Consider the following 24,848-nt stretch of genomic DNA (forward strand, 5'->3'; position numbering starts at 1 on the left):
ATAAAACAAACTTAACACAATTAAAAATGCAATTTAGTATATTTAAAAATCAAAATCTCATTTTTCCAATAATTAAAGCAGCTATATGAAAACTTTTAAAAACTTACGGTAATTTTATAATGAAATATTACAGGCCTGTATAAACGTAATTTTGAAACTTCGTACATTTTATATTTAACAAAATCATTAACAAAATCTTAATGCTTTCTAAACTAAAGGAAAGAAACTTAGTCTATAATGAAAAAAGTTTAATAACTTATTTCTAAATTTTACATAGCTACAACTACAAAAAAAAAATAATTTAGTTGCAATTAACATTTTTATAATTTAATAAAACATTTTCTTTATCTAATATCAATATTTTATGCTTTTATGTTAATTCATTAGATCTGAAGTTGGTACCCCAAATTAATTAATTTTTTTAAAGTAACTTGTGCCATTTATTTTCCTTCATTTTCTCACATTCCTCCACCAAACAGTTTCATTTTCCCAGATTATAAATAAAATATGTAGCAGAAAAAAAATTTGGATAATTTCATCTGACGTCACACCTACATTTTTACCCTTTATTCAGTTTGACATAGCAGTTTCGCTTACGTTAATGGCGCATTTTTAAATTGTTATTTTTAAACTTACATTTTATTTTTCTCTGAATTGGTTTGGAAGATTCTGCTACTGTTCTTACCACAGCAATTTCAATTGTAATCTTTCTTTAAAATATATTTTGATATCTGTGACTTCGTTAATTTATTTTTCTAATAAACCATCAATAAACTTAATTTTGGCGAGTATATCTATTCTAATTTTTAAGTGTATTTAAATATAGAAAACATATTTAAAATTTTTAAAAGATAAATTTTTAATTTTGAATAATAAAGCGTTAGTCAGATATTTAACAACTTTTATAATACAGTTTTTAAGCGTATTAAAACTAATGACAACAAGCCTAAAGAGAACTTGTGTTTAACATCTTGATAACATTTTTTCGGAATTTAGATGTATCTTTGTTGATCCCTCAAATAATATAAAGTCGAGGGTTTATATTATTTGAGTCTTAGGTAAATAAAAATACACCAGCACCTTGACTGTGTAACGAAATTTTCTAATCTGTAACGAAGTTGTATCGTAAAATTCCAAGCACTTAATTAAAGCTTTTTATGCCATTTTTTATCTTTGTCGTTAGTGCATTCTTGAGAAAAAATTGAGAATAAAATTACAAATATACAGTAAATATATTTATCATGTGTAATTTAACATGTATAAAGGTTTAATTACATATATCCAAATCAATGTCAACATACTGTATATAAAATTGAATGTCTGTTGCTCTCTGTTCTCCATACATATCCACACGTTTGAGCGACGAGACCAAATTTTGTACGATGAAAAATGGGACGGAATATTTGGAATAGGTTTTATATCCAAGACGTTATAACTTCAATCTACTGTACAAATTTATCAATTTTATGAAAATCAAATCAGTAAAACTATTGTAAATTTTTACTATAGTTTTACTGATTTGGGACGTTTATTATTACATTTCTATTGTTAGTTAATTTCTATACAATGGTATACAAAAAGAATTACATTGTGAATGAAAACAGTAATCAATTACGACAGGTTTTCCTTTTAGCCAAGTTTTATATAATAAATCAGTTAAATATATACATAGAATTATAAAATCAAAATTCTCTTTGTTACCCACTTATAATGATGTCTTTTGCCATTTCGTTATCTTCAAATAAAATAAACGCCAAATGATTGTTTTTACTTGTTTTTTTTATAAACCGTTTACTCCTCCTAATAACGTAATTTTAGTTTCCTTTAAACAGTATTAAAAATCAATATTCAAACTCTTTCTTTTTATCGAATAAAAACACAAGTCGTCAAGCATCAGTTACGATCATTTTAACGAGATAACAAACAACGTTACAAATACCTTTTCTCTATTTTCATTCGCTCACTTATAGTTCTCGTGAAAAATTCACTGGCTAGCATCTGAATGGTCGCAGCTTAAGTCCTAGCAAACGGCTATGTAAGAAAAATATTTTTCTATACATTTATGTTTAAAAAAGGCCATCAAACTATTCGCATAAATTGCTTTTTAAAGTACCGCAATTGGAATACTATAATATAATAATATAATAAAAGCCATTAACATCAAGGGTCGAAATGAATTTTAGGGATATATGAGGCATTAATAGTGTCAATTATGTGATAATCCTTTCATTGTAATAATACGTATGTACAATAAAATATATTTGTATTAAATACATAAGACTCAAGTTTTTGTCTCATGAAAAACTTCAATCCAGTTTCAGGAATACAATAGAAATTGAACGAGGTCATTTTTATTAAGTATATTTGAACAAATTTAGAATTCAAATTTTGAATTTTTGCAATACGCTATAATCGTCAAAATACGAATAAAATTAGATCTGAATTGGATTTAGATGTAGATCCAACATGGCTACAGAAGTCCATTAGATTAATGATACCGAATTTATGTTTTAAATGTCTTGGAAATATAATTTTAATTACAGACCTAATCTATATTGCTAAAATTTATAAATAAAATAGTAATATTAATAAAATTTCACATTCTTACCATCAAATTGGGAAGAAGCCTCAGCCTGTATTGGCGAAGAATTCCAACATAACTTTTGTTTCTGCTGCTTCATCATGTTTTGTCGTACGTTTTTCTCTGGATGACAAATTATTATATATAATTTAGGAGTAAACAAACATACCACTGTTACCGTCGAACTCAAACTTATGGCTAGACACATGGACGTAATATTTACTTCCACATTTGAGGATGTAGTGAAATATATAGGCACAAATGCCAACCAAATAATACAGGTTGTGTACATTGTAAGTCCTATGTACTTGGATTCATTGAAGGCTTCTGGAATCTTTCGAGTTAGAATAGCGTAAATGGTGCAAACTATGATCAAAAATATAGGGTAAACAAAGGCAACCATGTAAGTAGCATTCATAGAGGCTGCACATACCAGTTGACTTTCTTCTCGAGAAGGATAAGAGTGAATTGCTCGAGGAGGAGTAAATACCAACCAAACAGCTATTATAGAAATTTGAACACCAATTAGTGCACCACAAATAACTAATTGGGATTGTGGAGAAATAAATGCAGGTTTTGTTACTGTCCTTTTACCAGCATCAAAAATTCGCGAAATGCGGTTTGTCTTCGTTAACATGGCACTGTAAACTATAGCAAAGCATAACCCAATTCCTGTTTTCTGCGCTCCACAAATAAAATTTGTTGGTTTTTGCACCAAAATAAACGTCATTAAATAGCACATAAATATTCCCGAAAGAAGTACATAGCTTAGTTCTCTTCCAGATGCTCTAACAATAGGTGTATCGTTATGCTTTAGGAAAACAGCAATGACAAATCCAGTTAGCAATATTCCAAAGGCAGAAAATGCCATTGCTCCTATAGCCCAGGGACATCCCGGTTTCATGTGTGTTTCCGGAATTTGAATGCAAGCCAGTTGATTATCATCGGGGAGAAATCCCGGAGGACAATCCATACATTGAGTGTCTGTTCTAAGGAACTGGTAACGGGAACAATTGAAACAATGCCAACAACAGCTTTCTCCCTCTAAAAGCTTTTTAGCTTGTCCTTTTTTACAAGGTAAACTACAAACAGAAAGAGGCATTTCAGGATTATCTATTCTAAATCTGACTTCAGATAAATTCAGTTCCAGTTCTCCATTTTTATATTCTCCAACTTGAATCCATTTATAGTTACCGGGTGTTATCTGTTTAAAGTGAATTATATTGTATCGAGCAGGACCATCGCCAGAAGCAGAAAACCGAAATTCGTCACCACTCAGACCTGTTAAAAGAAGGATAATTAAAATAATTTAAATGATAAGTAGGAATCTAAGAATTAAGCATTTAAAATTTAATTAAATAATTAATTTTTATTAATCTATAAATATTCAAATAAATCAAATGGCTTACTCTTACAATAATATAAAATTAAAATAATAATATAAGAAAGTAAATAGATCAAGAGTCAGGTTCAACAATTGTTTATACAAAAATTTAATAGCGTAAAAATATTTAATTAAAATGCAAGTTGTAGCTTATTAATTGTTTAATATTTGAGAATTAATGCATACTCAACATTTAAAGATAAACTGTTCGGAAGGATTCAAGTAATAATTTATTAATAAGCATGAAAATGAAACAAAGCTTGAAATTATAGTGTTTACGATAATATTTCGAACTGCTGTATAATGGAAGTTATAAGAATTTTTAAAGCCACACTTTAATGTTTCATTGCATCATAACAATTGATCATTTCTATATATAAGATAGAAGCTGTAAACTTAGGTCATTTTCGGCATATTAAGAATAAATAAAATGCGTACCTAAAAGAATCGATTTTACAGACCTACGTTTAAGATCAAAAATGCTTCAACATTAAAAAGAAACAAAAATAAAGAAATTTTGGTGAATAGAATTTTTTTTATTTAAAATGTATCTGTTTGATTGTTTTAATTCTTCATTCTATTTATTTTTAATATGACGACAAAAGTTAAAACGCTGCAGCATCAACATATTTTAATTTGAACTCGTTAAAAATTGTTTAAATTGTGTACAGTAAAGGAATAAAGAAATAAAGAATTTTTAAAATGTGTTAGATTGGTCATTCGGTGTGATAAAGCCTTACGTAAGATAATCTTTATCGTTATATAGTCGATCTTACCCGTTTTCACCGAGTGCAAGAATTAGGTCCTTCCTCTTCCGAGACTACTTAGAGAATTTTTAGATGGGTCTAAAAATATGTTCCATTTCCCGCAAAAACGCAAAATACCGCATCTAAAATAGTACAGTAAAAGCCGAATTCTTCAGGGTAATCCTTAACTTTAACCTTTCCAAAACTCTCTTCTTGGTGTGAATTCTCGTGGCGTACCTTAACTGTGTACCAAATTTCAACTTTCAACTCCTAACTGTTTGCGCTTTGCGCTTATTATTATCATCATCATCAACTCATTTCGATTATAGTATAAAAGTGGTTCCCAAACGATTTTGATTCTAGGCGCTCTTGCTAAATGCAGATTTTCCTAGGGCGCCCTATCTCAAATTCCAACGAATACATTATACAAATTCTAGCAAGTACATTAAATTCTAACATTATAAAAATTTAAAAACATTTTGTGGTGCCCATGAGAGGAAGCCGCAGCGCACACTTTGGGAACCGCTGCATTATAAGATGTATATATATATAAATTTTTTGTATAAATATATATAAAGAAAATCCCTATTTGCTATAGAGAATCAACATAACAATGTTTACTATCTTGTCTAATGCAGCATAAAAGAAAAGAAATAAGCAAACATTGTTACGTTGATTGCTCTACAGCAAATAAAAATTTTCTGTATGTTTTTGTAACCACGATTCATTTTAAAAAGAAGCTATATTTAATATTTGTACAGTATTTATAAATATTCTCCGATAATCGCATATTTTTCTCCCAAATTGTTATAAATTTAAACATTAACGTCCGTATTAATTTTCTATGTGCTTCAGAAAGGTAGTATAATAGTCGCGAAACCTTCAATTCAGAATCTTAATAGAAATTATTTTTTTTGTGTCGTTTTAATTAAAGTTTTATTTTATTTTACGAGCTTTTACTGATACCTTGTTTACAAATATAACAAAAATATTAAAAAGGACATCTCCACTCATTCCTATCTTCATTTTTAGAAACTAATTTATATTTAGCATTTCACTGTTTAATTTTTGATTATAGCAATTCTATTAATATTTAATTTTATATTTATTAGTAGAAGACGTTATACATTAGATTTCTTGCACTTGTGTTGTATTAAAGAAGATTTGTAATTTTTGTACCCGTATATATTTAAACAATAAAGATTTTTGTTAAAACAAGTGAAAGTTGAATAAATTTCTTATTGTTATTTTTAAACTTACCCACAAAAGATACTTTTTTTAGATAGTCCAGTAATATTGTTCCATTGTTCCATTTCATATTTGCACATAAGCCCAGTTTTCCATGACAAAAATCGTTATGCATCATCTTCAGAGCATGAGCAAAGGCCAGAACTGCATCGCTGACAAACTGGAGTTGTTTCTCTGGTTCGTATCCATTTTGATATGTCATAAATTCTTCTTCGGTACATAGTTTTTCATATCTTAAATTGAATGGAGTGTCGCTGCTATTGGGCCATCGACAATTGAAAAAATGTTCCCAGTATTCCACGAACCAAGGATTTCTTCGATTGTTGTGCACAGTTAAGTTTAGAAAATATTCGTCGAAACCATGTACGGGATTTGCTCTCGGTTGCACAGAAAGAGTTCCTTCTACTTGATCTTCATTACCTTCAAATACTAATGCTCTTGCACTCCATCCGTCGCTACCTATCCAAGAGAAGATACCTGTTGCGTTGTTCCTTCGAATTGCTCTCATTACTCCGGCTACTTCTTGATCTGATCCAAAGATTATAACTCCTACAAAATATAAATAAAATAAGAAATTAACTTTTTCTTTAATGTAACTTCATCAATCGAAATGTTAAATGAGAAGTTTCTGCAAATAGATTGAGCAATTTCAATTATAATCGTTGTTTAATGAAACATACACTGGACGTTATAAAACAGTGTCATAGGTCACCATTGCGTGATTACATTATACACATTACAATGACAATATTGCGTAAGCTTCATTTTATTACTTCACATATAAAAATAAAGGCTGCTGGAATTCGCTGTCAGACTGGAATCTGCAACCTTTCAGAAACATTTTAAAGGTCCGAAAACATGAATATTGCAAGTTTTCCACCAATAGTGTGCGATGCACACTATTGGTGGAATTTGCAATTTGTAGCGATGGAGCAGCCACCTTAGAAGTCTCGACGACTTCTAAGGTGGCTGCTGCATCGCTACAAATGAAAAGTTCTGCAGCATCTGCCCTTACAATTCCGATAGGTCGCTTTGCAACTTTCATGTTTTCGGAAGTTTAAATAATTTCTTAAAGGTCACAGATTTTATCCTGCCGATGATATAACTGTATGGTTCATCCAGCAGCTCAGCAGCTTCTGTGAGATTCCAGAACGGATCGAAACAAAAATTTAATTTCAAATTAATTAGGAGCGAAAACGCTATTGTCGAGTCGGACCAAAGGTTATGTTAGTTATGTAAGGGAGAGAGAAAAAAAAATGCAACTGTCAAACAAACGCGACGTGAAAACATATGACGTAGCAGATCAGATGGAATGTCAGTCGAGAAAAACTAGGTAGAACTCTGACTCAGGTGCTCATAACCAGTAGATCTAGGAAAACAATTTCGAAAAAGGGGAAAGATTTGAGAGATAGAAAAACATCGCGTACGATCGTTAAAGTTCCAAGACGAAAAATCGCAAACAAAGGGCTAAATTATGAGTGCAAGTCTTCTATCAACAATCTCCGGGCATAGTCGACGAAAAGGTGTCGAACAGATGTCTCGAATCGGACCTTTCTCCTGACCCGATCAGGGTTCGGTTTTCATCTGGAAACAAAGGAGAGGCCAATCGGGAAGCGAGGAATGGACATGGGCCAATCAGAAATACGGATAACGGAAGAAAAACTATAAAAATCGGTAATTTAAGGTCGAAGACGGTCTTCCTCTGGATTAAGCCCAAAGTCGTGCTCATTAAGTTGTGTTGTGTTGTCATCGACAACACAACACAATTTAACAATAGGACGCCGCCGCAGCTTCGTCGATAATCCGCGCCTGTCCAATGAACCAGAAGTTTTTAACATAAAAATATTTGTTTGAAGTTTTTAAAAGGTTAACAATTTTAATATAAATTTAAAAATGTAAAAGATTCACTTTTATTAATTGTGTTTTTCTAGATTAGAGTTAGGATATGATGGAATGTGTCATCATTACAGTGTATTTACACACACACGTTATGACTAGATTCTACATTTATTTATGTCTATAGGGTGAAGATGACGGTGGGGATGGAGCCACCCCATAAACATCATAAAAATGCGTTCTCATCAGACTTACGCATGTTATCAAAGTTTTAACCTATCTTAATTAGGAGTGGATTAAATTTGACTTACAAGATTTAAAGATGATACAAAGAAAGTTTAATATACAAAGCTTTAAAAATAATAGTTTTTTATTTCTAATATAGACTATAGTAATTGATGTGTAGTATTTAGTTATACAAAATAATGACTTTATAAGAAGCAGTAATCGGTATAGACTTTAAATAATATACAGTCTGGTTATACTTATCACTATATACTGTTACAGAAAATCTTCGTTGACTCGAACTCGGATAATTCGAAATTCCGTTAGTTCGTAACTGTATTTTTGTCCCGGCCGGGGATATAGATATTTACACGTTAAGGAGTTCGGTTAGTTCGAAATACAGTTACTTCGAAATTCGAAGTGAAAATTCTGTCCGAACAGTGATATACATACGTTAACTCATAGTTTAGATCGAAGTGCCTCCATACTAAACAGAACAATAGACCAAGAACAACTCTAGTCTGGTCAATCTGGCTTTGCTTTTACAGTAACACATTTTCGGGTGTCTTCTTACCTATGAACAAGCCTACCCTTTCTTCACTTATCTTTTAAACTACGACTGGTTTTAGGGATTGTAATATTGGGCTACGAGTAGCAGATTAGGATATTTGTAGGGCTATAGGCTACTATGTTTGGGCCTCTTTAAACATAATTTGCGCTATATTTCGAGGAATTCTGCTTTATTTTTTTGTAAAACTTATATGGCAACCAGTGAGATTCTCACTGGACACATGCTGTTTACCTGCAGTTTATTTATAGTCTATTATTATTATTTATTAGTTCTGTATACGTAGCTGTATTCCATTTGCTTAATAATTATATCAATTACATGACATTTGGCATTGTGAGAGATCGGACTTGGAAAGGGGAAAACCCACAATTTTATTCGGGAATTTTTCGAAAGAAAATTCATTTTTCGTTTTGAAAAGGAAATTTATTTAAATCGCAAAAAAAAAAATTGCATTTTATTACCGGAGGATGAGTGCAATTCTCTTCCCGGAGTCGTTTTCTTTCCCAGGGAACTCAGAATGTGTCACTGGGAACTACAACAAAAAACTCACTATTAGTGGAAAACAACAACGTCACATGGAAATAAAGAGGAGACCTCAAGGAACAGTGAGAGAGGTCGAGAGTCTGTGAGAATATTCCCTGTGTGCCACCGAAAGGATTTATCATCATCGCTCGTCGCCGCGCGCTTCCCCCGAATATCCAGTGTTTCTCCAGGAACACTTACGAAGAACTAACGGATCTCAACTTTCGATACACTTTAACCTCCATCCAAGACAACAGAGACATTCCCAAGGCTCCCCAACGACTCCACAGACATCTGGAAATCAGTACATACTGCTTCAGGTATTTATAACGACTCGCGATGTTATGTAAACTCTCTGTCTCCAACTCGGTTCTCGCGAAGAAGCTTTAAGGTAAATGCCCTTTTGTAGAACTAGTTTAATAAACGAATGTTGTTATTATTAGAATTGTGTTGGATGCACTTCCTCAAGCGGTCTCCATCCCGAGTCCAACCACCCACAGACGCGACTGCTCGCACATAAATGCGAATGTAACGGTCTCTGTGTCTACGCAGAAGACACAGTTGTGTCAGTCTTGATAAATTTGTCATTGCAATCTTCGCCGACGCAATGTCGACCCTTCGGTCCTGTGGTATCGAAGCATAGGGGGGACCCTTTTTTTACAGAAATATGTAAATCTTGGATAATTTGAAACTTGATTGTTCGAAGACGGGATTATTTCGTCCCTTGAATTTCGAATTAACGAGGATTTCCTGTATTTGCATCTAAACTAAAAATGAAAAATATTTTAAATGTAGAAGAGAGTACGTAAATGTGAATAAGATGCAATTTCATCATCATAATTTTTATTCTGATTATATTAATAACGTATAATTATTATAAAAATTATAAATTATTTCTTTTAAATGATTATAACTATTAATATTTGTTTAATTTGTTCTAATCACTTACTTAAACCTACAGTTTCATTCCAGTTAAAAAAGGAATTTATACTGACAAATTTGACGAAACCTTTTAATCTAAATAATGAGCATAGAAATTTTCTTTAATATACTGATATTAATACAGTTATATATAGTCAGGGCCGTGCCGTGCTATGATGCAGTGATGCGGCCGCATCAGGCGGCACAGTAAGGAAGCGGCATAAGCAGCGAAATCAAAATATTATTTGAACCATTCAATAATTACAAATTTTTACGCAACGCTTTTCTATATTGATCTATGTTATTCCGATATTCATGTATACTATTAATGATTTATCGCACGCCTCTGCTTAAGTGCTTTCGGTATCCTTTGATTTCGGTTTATGGTGCAAATGCATTGTTGGAGAGCGGCAGTCAAATGGCTTTTGAGAAGACAGCGCAAAGCTATTGTTTTTGTTTGTAATATACCGCGCAACTCTCCTAAAAGCTGAGGCGGCAATTATCATAAAAGACAATTGCACGTGTAACGTGTTGAATGTTCTGCTTTGACCTTAAATTATTGACAATATTTGGTTTTAACCTTAGTTTATCTCTATAAGTAGTGAGTGGCTGTGCTGTGTTTAAATCAGTGAATCAGATATATATCTGTATCAATATAATATTTTTGCATTTTTACTAGTTCAGTTTTTTGTGTTTAAAAAGTAGATCAGGTAAGAGAATTATTATTTTTTACAGCAATTTTAGTTACTTATTATCATTGAAAAGGGTTATGTTGTGACAATAAGAACTCGAATTAAAATACAGTATAGCATTTGCATGAACTGGGTATATATCAGGTGCGGAACGTGTGCCTGTGTGTGATAGAGTTATTTAGGTAATATTGGATGACTTTTAAATTCTGTATGTGATAGAGAGAGTTGCTTAGGAAATATTTGCATTTGCTACTTTTGCGTTCCTTATATTTTGCTCTATTTTTACTAAATTTATATACGTTGAAGTGGAGACAATACAATGACAAGTTAAGGAAAGGCATATGTCAAAACGGCTGCTAGCTGTCAATTTGACAGATATTCGTTATCTCTTTACTAGCAGATGAGCCCGGCGTTGCACGGGCAAAAAATAACGATAGCGAAGATTAAGATTTTTAGATTATAGCCGATTTTACCCGTTTTCACCGGATGCAAGAATTAGGTCTCCCTCTTCCGAGATTAATTAGAGAATTTTTACATGGTCTGAAAATATGTTCGATTTTCTGCAAAAACGCAAAAAACCGCATCTAAAATAGTACAGTAAAGCAGAGTTCTTTAAGATAATCCTTAACCTTGTCCCTCTCTCCTGCAGGGATAATTTCCAAAAATTCCTTCTTAGTGTGCATTCTCAAGGTGTATCCTACTAAAACGCAGTCAAAAACGCAAAAAATTGATTAAAATCATTATTGAATTTTAATAGAATAAATCTTTAGTATTCAAAAAGAATTTTTATTTAAATAACCTATAAAATAAAAAAAAAAAAAAAAAATTTTCATTATAATCGAGAATTAACTTACTTGCTTGCTTTACTTGAATTATATGGTAAATTTTAAATTTTAAAATCTAAAAAAAAACTTGTTATATATTTCAAATTCAATATTTCGAATTTTTCGAATTTTCTATTTATTGTTTTTGGGTTGTCCAAAAGATGGAAATTATTAAAATATTTATTAATTGCCAAAATGTATACTATACATGTCACTATTTACTTTCTTTGTTTATTATTTACACTTTATACCGACTAAAATTGACTCTCTCCTCTTCTTCCCTCGAGGGGGGTTGAAATTTCCAAAAATCCTTTTTAGTGTGCATTTTCATGACGTCCCCCACTAAAATGGAAAGTTTTTCCAAATTAAGATTAATAAAACGCTACTTAAGAAGTACAATAAGCCAAACAAAACTTAGAAATCTATCATTAATTTCTATTGAATCTACATTGGCTGCCACTCTAGATTACGATTCCCTAATTAACGAATTTGCTAAAGTTAAAGTTAGAAGGGTAAAACTGTAGTAGATTCTTGTAGTTGATACTTGATATCATTATTTTAAAGAAATTTTTATTTTCAAAATAAAAATAGTATTCGTACAATTTGTGCAGGTTTTTAAATCACAACCGAAGGTATTTTAGAGAAAAACATTTAACGGGCGACATTTCGAAGACTTGCGTCACACTGAGAAAATCTACGGCACGGCCCTGTATATAGTAAGCAGAACTTGAAATAAACATATTATATTTATATTATAACATTATAAACATTTATTAAACATTTCATTGCACACAAAAACATGATTGTAATGAGTTTTAATATAAAATCATTCGAGCGAAAGGTGTTTGGAATAAAAACATTTTCATATATCAAATGTTTAATGAAAACAGTTATTTCTCTGAACGATAATTATGTTAAAAATTAATATGTTATTCTCTTTTTACATTAAATACCAAATATATTTTTAGGATATATGTTAAAAGTGATAAATAGATTTATATACTAGGCCTAAAAATTACATTATGTGAGAAGTAAAAAAGTTCTAAGCAAACACTGTTTAAATGCACTGTTGATTCTGCATAAAACATGAACTATTTTTAAGATTTAAATCTTAAAAAAAATAATTTTTAAACTATTAGAAGCTTTTAAGGAAAACGATATAAATATTCATGATTGAAGCATCATATTTTAAAACTTGATTTAAATTCTTGATTTTAAATTCAATAGAAACTTAAAGTGGAATAATCCTAAGAGACAATGGCAGTTAATAAAGGTAAACGATTTTCAATAAAATACGATTGTTCTATCTACTTATCTCCACGTGTAATACTGGCGTAGGAGGAAATAAAGTTACAGTGTTTTAAATTTTTACTCTACAGAATAAGATGTATTCTAATATATAGAAAATAAAATTGACTTAGAGAAAACTTGATTTTACGCAATTTTCCACTTTGAAATTTTTATAAATTATCTTAGGTATATTTTATTTTAACTCAACCTTATAATACGACGCAGTGATATGACCAAGATAAATAGTGTTTTTTTAAAGACTCACAAAATATTTTATCAATTATTGTTTATTCTCTTACAAATGATCGAAAAGTTACACCATAGGTTCTAACAGAGACATACAGATTATATTAATTACGGTTAGTATTGCAATTATTACAAAACAAATATAAAATGTTTCTTGTATATTATATTGTTACATTAAGCCCATTGCGTGATCCATGAGCTATGATAACTGTTCTTATATATATGAGGCGGAGCGTTAGCGAAGCCTATTCTATGTGGCTTAGAAAATTGTGTTCGTTCTCAAAATTTGTTCGATCGATTTTGATTAAACTTTGGCATTTTCCATTAATTGCTACGCGGAATCAAAAAATGCAATAAAAATGGAGGTCTACGGCTTCATTTTCCAGATATAAGGTCGTTTCATGAACGCACGAGACAAAGCGATATCGCACGAATCGCGCGACTTTGTCGTGCGATGTTTCACAGTCGCTAGCACGTCTTGTACGAGCTTATAGAATCGAGTTCGTTCTCAAAATTTAATTGATCGAATTTTATAAAACTTTGCCATTTTCCATTAATTGAGACGAGGAGTCCAAAAACGTAATGTGAGTATATTTAAATGTAAAAAATCCAGCAACGAATCACTTAATTTTCCCGGCAACATTTAAAATTCTGGTGGCACTATCTATTACGATATTTCATTAAAAAAAATTGTTTACGTTTTTGATTATTATAAAATGGCAAAAGGCTAAATTTAGAGAGTAGGGATAGGTTTTATAAAAAAAAATTGCATTTGCTAATAGAGAGGTTGCGGCCGACGTTTTCAACTCGAAAACGTGTACGTCGGACGTTTAGCGCCGCTTTCCTATAAGCCTAGAAGTTTGGCAATGGTGTTTGGGACGTCGAGCATGATTCCAATGATTATCCAAACACCGTTGTCAAACTTCTAGGCTTATAGGAAAGCTGCGCTGAACGTCCGACGTACACGTTTTCGCGTTGAAAACGTCGGCCGCAACCTCTCTATTAACGAGTTAAAATCTTCATTAAGTCTGACCCTACGCGAGAAATGACATACGACCACGATCTTTATCTTCCCACTTCGTCGACCTTACACTACCAAAATTTAGTAGCATGAATTTTTCTAATACACAAACTTTCCGGCAAAATTTCAGAAATTTTCGAAAGCACAGGAGTTATTAATCTTCAGAGTAAACAAAATCGTATTACAGACAAACAAACACACACATTAACATCCATACATACAGAAAAAACGAAATTGTAAATGTTTTTTTTCATTTCTCGACGTTTCAAGGTTTCCTAAGTCCAAAAATATAAAAATCTTGGGGGCGAGTCATTTTTTGATCGATTGCCATACTTTTCCCTTTGTTATGTATAACAGAGTCAGGAAAGTAAAAATAGGAGTCCATGACTTTGTTTTCGATATACAAAGGTATTACAGTGACAATGTCTCTCTGATGTGACGAGGCCACCTAACAGAATTTAGGTATATGGGTTAAAAATAAAAACAATATTATGTGCGCCTAACGGAAAATAGGCGCGAAAAACGAACAAAACACAAAAACAAAGTAATCGCCATCGATTGCTTTGTTCTTGCATCGTCTCCGTATTTGGCCCGTGCAAGGATCGTGGCTTGCAGGTACGAGGATAGCCTCTTTTGTGAAAACAAGTGCAAAGTTCACCTGTCCGTGTTATTCAGGTACTGTACTGTACCTCTTCTGTGCCTAACAGATGGAGGGATCCCTGCATCTGTTAGGCACAGAAGGACACTTCTTTCCTTCCAGCTCCGCCTCAAATCTATCGCGATACGACAAATTCATGCGATGGCCTAGTTAATTGCAGATTCGGAGACTTTTTTTATTTATCAGGCTAATACAAATGTGAGAGATGTCGAACTTATGTTTTACACCTGTCCTTTATTGTATTTAAACATCTCTGTAAGCAGTGTATGTATGTATGATCGTTTGTAGTTTTTGTTGGTTTCTTTTAAATAGGTGTTGTTGCTTTATTGTTAAATGGCAAAAGTCATCTTAAGACATTGTCATAATAAGGCTTTACTGTAAAATTTGTAAAATAAAATAAATAAATTGTTTATCATTCTGGTAATTTTTCCATAGATATATACAGGATGTCTTCAATCTTCTGAGCGATATTCTGCCGACTGATAGAAAACGTTCTTTTAAAAAAAGTTTTCTCCATATAATTTCTGGTTTCGAAAAAAACTATCAATTTTGTAAAATATTATTTCTATAATATTTTAGTTCTAGTCAAACAATTTTAATAATTTTTTTGTTTTTCTTGAATAAAGGCGTATTTTTTCCTGTTGAATAGACTTTTCATAACCTTAAAAACATTATTTTTCTTATTAACTTAAACTCTGAACGAATCCATTTTCGAAATTCCCTCTTAACAATCCAATTGCCGCCTGTGGGGCGTGGGCCCCACGTTGGAAAACACTGCTCTATAGTAAAGCTCTGCTACACATTTAATTTTGAAGTGCCAAATTTGAACCTTAATATTTCGAAGACTAATGTAGATGAAATTTAAAATAATGTCCATAATGACTACAATGAATGTCTTAAATTTTAGATGAATTCTTTGAATTGTCTTAAACTTAGGCAATCAGAATTTTGTTGTCTAGATTTACAACGAAAGAGAATAGCAACATAATTAAGGTACAGAATAATCTAGAAATTCTGTATATGTTTAATAGCTGGTTCGAGAGCTGACCGTTTCTATTTATCCTTTAGAAGGTTTTATTTAAAAATATTGTGTATCTATAAAATAATAGCCCATTTTTAAATTGTTGCATATTGCTGGTCAGTCAGCTATCACATGACTGTGAAATGACTATAGAATTATTATGAAAACGATTCTATTATGAAGTTATTGATGACTGAAAAATATTGGAAATCCCATAAAAAATAAATCAATAAAACTGGTGGAATCAAGTTGAAAAATAAAGCTCGACGAAAACTTTTGAAAGTTGTGACATAAGAATACTAGAACAAATTTGACAGTAAGACTCAACATGTGAATAAAGTACACATTACACAGACTATAACTATCGGGAAAATTTTGGATGAAGCAATTTCACTATGATAATAATTTGGGGAAAACAATCATCGTTCAGAAAAAGGCTTCGAGCTTTCCTTTGTGCCTTAATTCCTTCTCTAATTATCTCAAAGGTGTTATAATATTCAGCCAAATAATTTTAGATTCAATAACTTTAGTTGCAGTCTATGTAAGGTGAACTTTATTTGCATGTCAAATTTAGTTTCAATATTCTTATGCCACAACTTTCAAAATTTTCCTTTATTCAGATGTTTTCGCTGAGCTTTACTTTTCAATCTAGTTCCAACAGATTTCTATGGCATCAGGAAGATCATCTCAGCACAAGTAAAAGTGTTTTCATCAATTTTCTCGTTTAAGGCTTTGTTTTCGAGATACAGCTAATTGAACTAATTGATGAGACCATTTTTGCTTGTGTTAAGATGATCTTTACGATAGTGCAAGAAAAATATTTTCAAGGTAAAAAAGATGGTTAGGATCACCAAATTGATCTCTTTGTTTCTTTTGAGATGAGCAATAATAAAGCTTTCTGTATTAATAATTATTAATAATCGATCCTTGCAGAGGCCAAATTTCAAATTATAATTTGAAATTTTGACTCCGGATCCAAGTTGATGGTCACGAAAATTTGAAGATGCAGTTAAACTTCATTAGTTAAGCAGATTAATGAGTGATAGTTTGTGTTTAGTTTTAGATCTTAATAAGACCTGTACAAGACCCTATTAACCGTATAGCCGCTGTATATGTTTGGGGGACATAAGAATTTTAGAAAGGCTTAGATGAGGCATAGCACAAAAAATCTTGGGAAACACTGCTATAGAGAATGACAGTGCTCTATGGTAAAGCTCTATCACATGAGAGATGTTTTTCTTGCACCATTTTAGAGCGCAGTGGAGCTCTGATAGTGCAAAAAAGATTTCAAGGTAAAAAAAAAAAGTTGGTCAAGGTTACCAAACTGACCCTGAAATGATTTATTCTTTTTACCTCTATGTTCTTAATATTTTACTTTTTAATGTTTATATTGTCTGCTTGGACCTTTATCTTTATTTTCACTTTTTTTTCTAATGTTTTCCCTGATGAAAATAAAGATATTTCGTTTTACGTTTTGAATAAGAATTCCTCTCTCTGCTAATCAGAAACGACACCAGTATTATAAATCCTATTTATAAACAAGGTTCAAGTAGACAATATAAAAACAAAAACGTATGATCTTGAAATAGTTTACAGGTAACCCCCGTATAACACGGCACTTCTATAGCACGGATTCACTCTAACACGGTTCGAGAATTGGTACCATCCCCCGTATAACACGGTACTTTTATAGCACGGATTCACTCTGACACGGTTCGAGAATTGGGTAAAACCCTCGTACAAAAGGAAATGTAATAAATTTTTACATACTTAAGTACTAATAGTTCACGAAAATTATTATTTTCGTGAACTATTAGTACTTAAGTATGTAAATTTTCTTTTCTCGCCTTCTGTCGACACACGTGGTCCTTCTCGAAGCTTGTTTCAATGTTGCCAGATCGCGACGCTTCTGCTTCTGATGTTGCCGAATGTTTTTCCCTTATTCCATACTTGCTTTATTCTTCATAAGTGCTTAGCACCATATAAGGAAATTTATAAAGACCTTTTAACTAGAAGCAAGCAATCTAAAATTACATTCATTTTGCAAAAGGTAAAGCATGGATCTGAAGATAATGCAGAAAAATGCTCAGAGGATAAGGATAACTTGCCAAAAAGAAAACGCTCTCGGTTAATTAATAGTGTTTTTAGTGATGACGAAGAAAATATTGTTTAATTTATATTAATATGTATCACTTAAAAAATTTTAATGAAGATATTTATCTTAATTATGAAAATATACTAGCATGTTTTTTAATTTTTGGAACCTAACCCTCCTTTTCGTATTAGTTCTTTGTTTCGTATAACACGGATTCGCATAACACGGCAATTTTTTGGAACGTAACTACCGTGTTATACGGGGGTTACCTGTATATTGTTTTTTTGACATGTGAAATCGTTTGCTATAATACTGTAAAGAGATGTGTACTAACAATATCAACGTTTGATCCCGGTCACAAAAATTTAAAACGGAGTCAAGCTTCATTAATAAAATGGATTAATGATTAATAGTCAATTTTTAGTTTTAAACCTTTTTAAGACCTGTATAAAACTTCTCTTTGAAAAAAAAAAACATGTTTTTAAGGTTATAAAAAGATCTATTCAGCAGGAAAGATGCTGCCTCATTAAAGGAAAAACAAGTGATCGAAATTGGTTAATTACATATCAAAAAGTAATATTTTAAAAAATTGACAGTTTTTGCGCATAACTCAAAACTAAGGCCGAATGAAAAAAACTGTACAGAAAAAACTTTTTGTATTCAACGTTTGCAAAATATCGGGCAAAAGATTGGAGACACTATATAACACCATTTGTCTCTAGATAGTGCTACATTCACAACACTCATTTCTTTCATTTATAATAAATTTTATTTAACAACTGAACTGGACATCTATACATGCTTGTTATTTGCTTTTCTCTTCTCTCTGTGTAAGAGAAAATATGTTTGTTTGCCCCTTTTTATAGTCACTTCATAATTGAATTTCCATTTAAGTATAAACTAAATGCATTTAAAGTTGTCACGTCGATTACATTGTTTCAAATAATGATAGATCATCTCTTTGTCTTTCGCACGAATAGTTTGTTATTTTTCGGTCGATAATAGATACTTCACATTTATTCTTGTTACTATTCGGATTCTTATTCTTCGTATGACGTATCTCGCTTTCACAGCATAGAATGCTCAATATCATCAATAACAATTTATTCTTTTTTTTGTCTTATTATCATAAAATCCAGAAAAATAAAGATATAGCTTTGTGTCTGCTTGCAAGTTTTGCTAGATCTTTTTTATTTCCCTTATTATTTATACTGTTGTAATTATTGTGAACGATACTTCAAACAGTCTGACGTTACCGAAATAGCTATCAACAGTTCAACATCTTGACGATTTTTCAATGGTGAAGACTAACATTTTCACTATTTCCGTAACAATATTTCTTTGTATATTTGCTTCAGGTGTTTGTTATTTACAGAATATCTATTCTAGCATTTGCAAAAACAAAAATACTTGACAACTTTACAGCATTTTTATCCAACAAGCCACCATATTAAGCCAACACAAATACAAAAGTAACAAGCGAGACGTATGGCTCAATTTTTACCAACTTTAGAAGCATAAAATTTAGTCAATTATTAAACAGAAAAATTTTCGAAATAAGAAATGAGAAACTAAAAATGTATTTAGTATAGAGTCTAAAATATCCATGCCACGTATTCAGTTCTAAAAATAAAATTGTTTTAATTATGATACCACTTTCATAATAAGAAAAACTTTTAAATATTTGTTATATGCCTAACATTAAAGTAAGTGAATAACTAAAATAAAATAAAAATATTTCCTAAAGTTACATACGTAATAATCGATTTTGATTTCAGATTTTTTTAATTTGATTTTGATTTCAGAAATGTAACATTATTTTACAAAATTTTTAGTTAATTTACATAATTAGCAATTTATAATTTGCTGCTCATTTATATAATTATTTAGTTATAGACATGAGCCATATATGGATGACTATAGATGACTTTAAGTGCGTATATTTAAATTGCTTTAAATATTCAAATATTTTGAAATTATATTGAAAAGCTTTTGTTTCATTTTCATGTTAATCACTTCTAAGATATTACCAGTAAAGAATGAGAAGCACAAAAACAAGATATTTATTTATAAATTAATATTAGTTGCCATAAAGCAGTGTTTTTCAACCTTCTTCAATACGCGACCCCTTTACAAGTTAAAAAATTCTGGCGACCACCCAGGGCCATATTAAAACTATATCAGTGATTTTAAAAACTACGTATTTAATTTTCTTTCTGTTGAGACCTAAATATCGATCGAAAACCGAATTATACTGTAAAATAAACAGGCACAACCTTCTCACTGAAATTGTAGTTTTTTATTATAGTGTAGGACCTACAAACACTTGTCTTTTTCTTTCACCCGCGACCCCCGTATAGGGCTTTGCGACTCCTCTGGGGGTCGCGACTCACAGATTGAAAAACACTGCCATAAAGAAATATAAATCTTTTAATTGTTTTATTCTAATGTAAAATACAAATACATTATTGTATTTTACGTTAATAGTAAAATAAATAATTTATTTAATATCTGTAAGGTAAACTTACTTAATTCGTACCTGCGCTTAAATCGTACCACTGCTCTATCTATCTATTTCGTATCGGGATTAATATGGAGGTTATTGCGTGATAGCTCATCCTCAGAAGAACAAGCCAAAGCTTTGTTTAAATGATTCTTTAGATGCTTTTAGAAGGCATCTAAAGAATTTAAATAAGCACTAAAGAATCGGAAAACCGAAAAGTTAAGTTCAGAAATGAAAATGGATTTAGTTTGATATGTTCTCGAATTAGTCTTGCTTTTTTTGGCTTGATAATCAAAACTTTATGGCATTTTGTGTTTCGGATAGCAGAAAGATATGGCTTTTCAAGCCGTTTCAATAAAGAAAAGCAGTTAGCTGGATGAAAATTGTACTATAAATTTATATATCATCTTAGATTTCGTAAAGAAAATTAGATATCAAAGTACGATTTACGATAAGAATGGTACAATTAAAAGGTAATAGTCCTAAATCGTATCTTTTCTGTCTTTATAAAATAATTGTTTTTTTCCTTCANTTACATGTGTAGGTCATTTCATTGTTATCCACATTTAATATTATCATTTATCGCATACAGTACTTCCATGATACTGTCGTCTGTCCGCTTCAATTGCCAAGAATTAACGCGATTGGCGAAGCGTAGTGACAGCGGGCCAATAGAGAGCAGGATCCTTGCCATAATGCGGCTTGCGTGCCAATTTTCGTACGTGCGTTAATCGAGCAGAATAGTTTGGCCGAATATTCGGCTATTTGGCCACGCTCTTGGCCGAATATTCGGTATTCGGCCTGACGCCGAATATACTATTCGTTACAACACTAATTTTTATACAATAAGCATGGTTTATTAGTGTTAAAAGTAAAGGTATCTTAAAATCAAGGAAGAGATTTTGTTTATGTATCAATATATATATGTATATATATATAGCCTATATATTGACCTATCACCTATATATATACATAATAATAATATAATAACAATAATAGTCTTAAATTCCATTTAGACATACAGTATTGTCTAAGCGGTAGAGTTTTTGTCTGTAAATCCGTATTCATAGCGTAGATTAAAATTCGTCTATATGAATTTCTGAAACTCGAAAACAATCAAAAACTTATCAATGTACAGTACATAAAAATTTAAGTCAGTCTTATGAATCTAATCTCTCACCAGGAGATAGATCTAAATCAAATCTCTGATATTAAAACTTTGTGAAATAATTAGAAGTCAATTAAATTTTAATAAATTTAGATATATTATATACATTTTAAAATAATGAATTAATTCGCTAGTTGAATAAAAGACAGAAAAGTCATTTTGTTTTCAAACCATTAATTTTTTACTCTTATTATTACACTTACGGCAAAAAAAATATTTTTCTTAATTATCAGATACGTAATTATAAGTTAATATCCACAATAAGTGAACAGCAATTTGTCCTTACGAATTCCTAGGCGATAAAAGCATTGACTCACTGCTCTAGGAATCCGAGATCGAGTCGTAACAAAGTTTGCATGGGCTTCAAATGCGAGTAACGAACTTCCTGAATGTCCAGGGATCCAATCCCGCTCCAAGGAACCACCCCTATTATAGACCCAGTCGTATGATAGATACAATTATAGCTTTAGTTTAAGGTTTTTGCTTTTTTTCATAAAAACACTGTACACCATTTTTTACACGTAATTGTTCATTTTTTTCCTTCGCTCAACAGTGGCCAAGTGCGTAAAACCTCTGTGCACTAGTTTCTAGCAGGTTCGCGCCTTTAGGTAAATTTTGAAGTAAAAAAATTGAAGTAAATTTTTTGAAAGCGCAAATAATCAATAAACTTATAAAAGCCCCACATGTATGTATGTAAGTAATATGTATTGTGCCACGTCTATAATAAGAAATTGATAATTATTACGGGAATATGGGTCTAGATGAGCCAAAGTTCTTAGTTATAGACCAGGGGTGGCGAATCTATGCCATGCGTGTTTAAAGCGGCACGTAAGGAGAAATCATCTGGCACGTTACGTATCATAAGATTTCAATTTATCATCTGTCTTTTTCAATCATCCTTTCGGTTTATTAATTAATCCTATAGATCTATAGATTAAATGACGACAATAGGATTCGATATATCATATAGCAGTGTTTTATATTTATGATATATCGTATATCGGTAGTGACGATTGTCTGAATTAATTCTAAACGTTTTAAATTGTAAAATAATGTATTGCTTTTAAATTATAAAAACAATTAAGAGAAATTTTTAAAAAGAATCACGTATTTAATTTCTTGCAAGCACTGGAATTAATAAAACTTTTCTACTAAGTTTTCATTATTGAAGGAAAGCTTTATGACAAAATTCGTAATTAGGAAAATTTTAAACATATATTCAGAAAAAAATTACCTTTCAACCCCTGGCAACTATTAGCTAATCTAAAACAATATTTAAGTTGACGTCGGCGTTAAGAGTAAGCACGGATAACGTAGGATAAAGTGTTATCCGTAAAATTTCACAAGAAAATTAGTAAAAAAGTTACGTGTATTGGCAATTTTTCAATATAAAGATTGACTGCTTTCTAGTTCAAACAGCGCGAAAACGTCAAATATACTAAATAATTGACTCATCAATTAAAGATTCATCATAATAATATTGATTTAATAAACTAATTTTTTTATTAATTGTTGACGAAGAATGCTGGATTGTATTGGTTTGATGAAATAAGATAACTTGGGCAATCTACCAATAGAAGGAATTTCTATGAGGAACTAGTACTAGACTATGAAAAAACTAAGCAGAAAGTTTACACAAATACTGTTTACCGTCACGCCATTATGTTGATTCAGTTAAATTTTTTAATTAAAATTTATTAGTTATTTCATAGCTTGATATACTATGATATTAAAGAGATATAGATATGAGGATAAATATGAGGAGTTTCTCATTATCAATAAAACAGGATAGCGATCTAGCCCTGAGAAACGACGTCTACTACGTACAAGTCTCGAATTATTCATTATAGATTAATTTATTTCAAATGATAACAGTTAGAGTAGGTCAGAAATAAGGATATATATTCCGACTCCGGTAATCCTAAACTAGAATTGAAATCGATTTGAAGCTAAATCTCTATACGAAACGGAAACTTTTTACTGAGTGGGCATTTACAAAGATCAATATAAAATTATATCGCTCTTCGTTTGGCAAATATCCACTCGGTAAAGAATTTTCTTCTGGTATAAAGAGATCCTCTATGCGAAAGTACAGCTTCAATCCGATTTTAATTCTAGACAAATAATTAGATAACTTGTTAAATGGACGAGCGGTAAGGTATTTCTTAATGATAATAAAAAAAAGTTTATTGATTTAAATTAAAACTTGAAAAAAACTATACTATACCTTTTTATTGTGAATAATATTTAAAATACTGTTACAGTTAGCTTATTACTGCATTACATATTTTTCCTAATGTCCTGAATACACTTATAAATATCTCATAATTAGGTAACGTTAGCATATATTCATTGTTATTAATAAATAAATTGGCAACAATGATTTAATGACCTTTGACTATTGAATTGAATTCGTTATTCCAAGCTTATTTATTTATTCATCTTGTCATATTTTTAGAATCTCTATTATGAATAGAATCTAGGCATATATTCTTAGATATTTTTCTCTCGCTTTTCCCATCATTTCTCCTGTTCTGTAATTATGTAACTATTTTATCTTCATATAATTTATTCTAATTAAGTAAGATATTTATCAAAACAGATGACCTAATATTTCCTATTTAATTAACATTTCACGTCAGCCATTTTAATTGTTTAGCATTATTTTCAAGTTCGTTTATTTTATAACTGATGAAATTTAATAAATGATAAATATTATACACACGTATCCAAAACGTAAGAACAAACATAATTGCTAACGGTAATAGTGAGAAGTCTTGTTAACGAGCTTGTCACGACGTTGTGAATGCTGCATCGCAATTCGAGATGGACATATTCTATACTGACAAGTCTCTCTACCTAGGTATTGGAAAGCAATTTCCATCCATTCTCCACCTAAATCCAACTGCTGCATGTATCTTTTACACCAATGACTTACTTGTATTGCCTTGATTTGTAAAATCCTATAAGTTCTTGCCACATTTGTCTGCATTCATTTACTGTTCTCTCTATTCACGTACAAATGTCGTCCGTCCTTAAGTATGTGTTGAGAATTATTATTTTATTAAACATAATTTTATTACATTAATTATTTTTTGAGTGAAGATGCATGAATATCTTCATATAAATTGTCACGAATAGAACAATCGAATTTTCTCAATAAATTTATTTATTAAGGAAACTAGCTAAACAAAATTAATAAACATAAGAAAAAATAAATACAGAACAGGAAAACAAAATGAAGAACACTCTGTTAATTAAAAGAACTCGTTGCTATATAAGTCCTGACAGATACT

General features: G+C 31.0%; 1 protein-coding gene across 1 annotated transcript in view; it reads right to left on the reverse strand.

Annotated features, from left to right (window-relative positions):
* The window catches only part of LOC111625382 (metabotropic glutamate receptor 7-like), a 61,902-nt gene extending 38,011 nt beyond the window's left edge, over window positions 1-23,891 (reverse strand). The window contains exons 1-3 of the mRNA XM_023368519.1: window positions 23,780-23,891; window positions 5,972-6,508; window positions 2,609-3,862 (exon numbers count right to left, since the gene is read on the reverse strand). Of these exons, the coding sequence (XP_023224287.1) occupies window positions 2,609-3,862; window positions 5,972-6,467 (1,750 nt within the window). The 5' untranslated portion in view covers window positions 6,468-6,508; window positions 23,780-23,891. The remainder of the gene's footprint in view (window positions 1-2,608; window positions 3,863-5,971; window positions 6,509-23,779) is intronic.
* Window positions 23,892-24,848: the final 957 nt, after the last annotated feature.

The sequence above is a fragment of the Centruroides sculpturatus genome, unplaced genomic scaffold (genome assembly GCF_000671375.1).
Source record: "Centruroides sculpturatus isolate CEXI.00-Female unplaced genomic scaffold, Cexi_2.0 scaffold233, whole genome shotgun sequence".
Lineage (NCBI taxonomy): Eukaryota > Metazoa > Arthropoda > Arachnida > Scorpiones > Buthidae > Centruroides > Centruroides sculpturatus.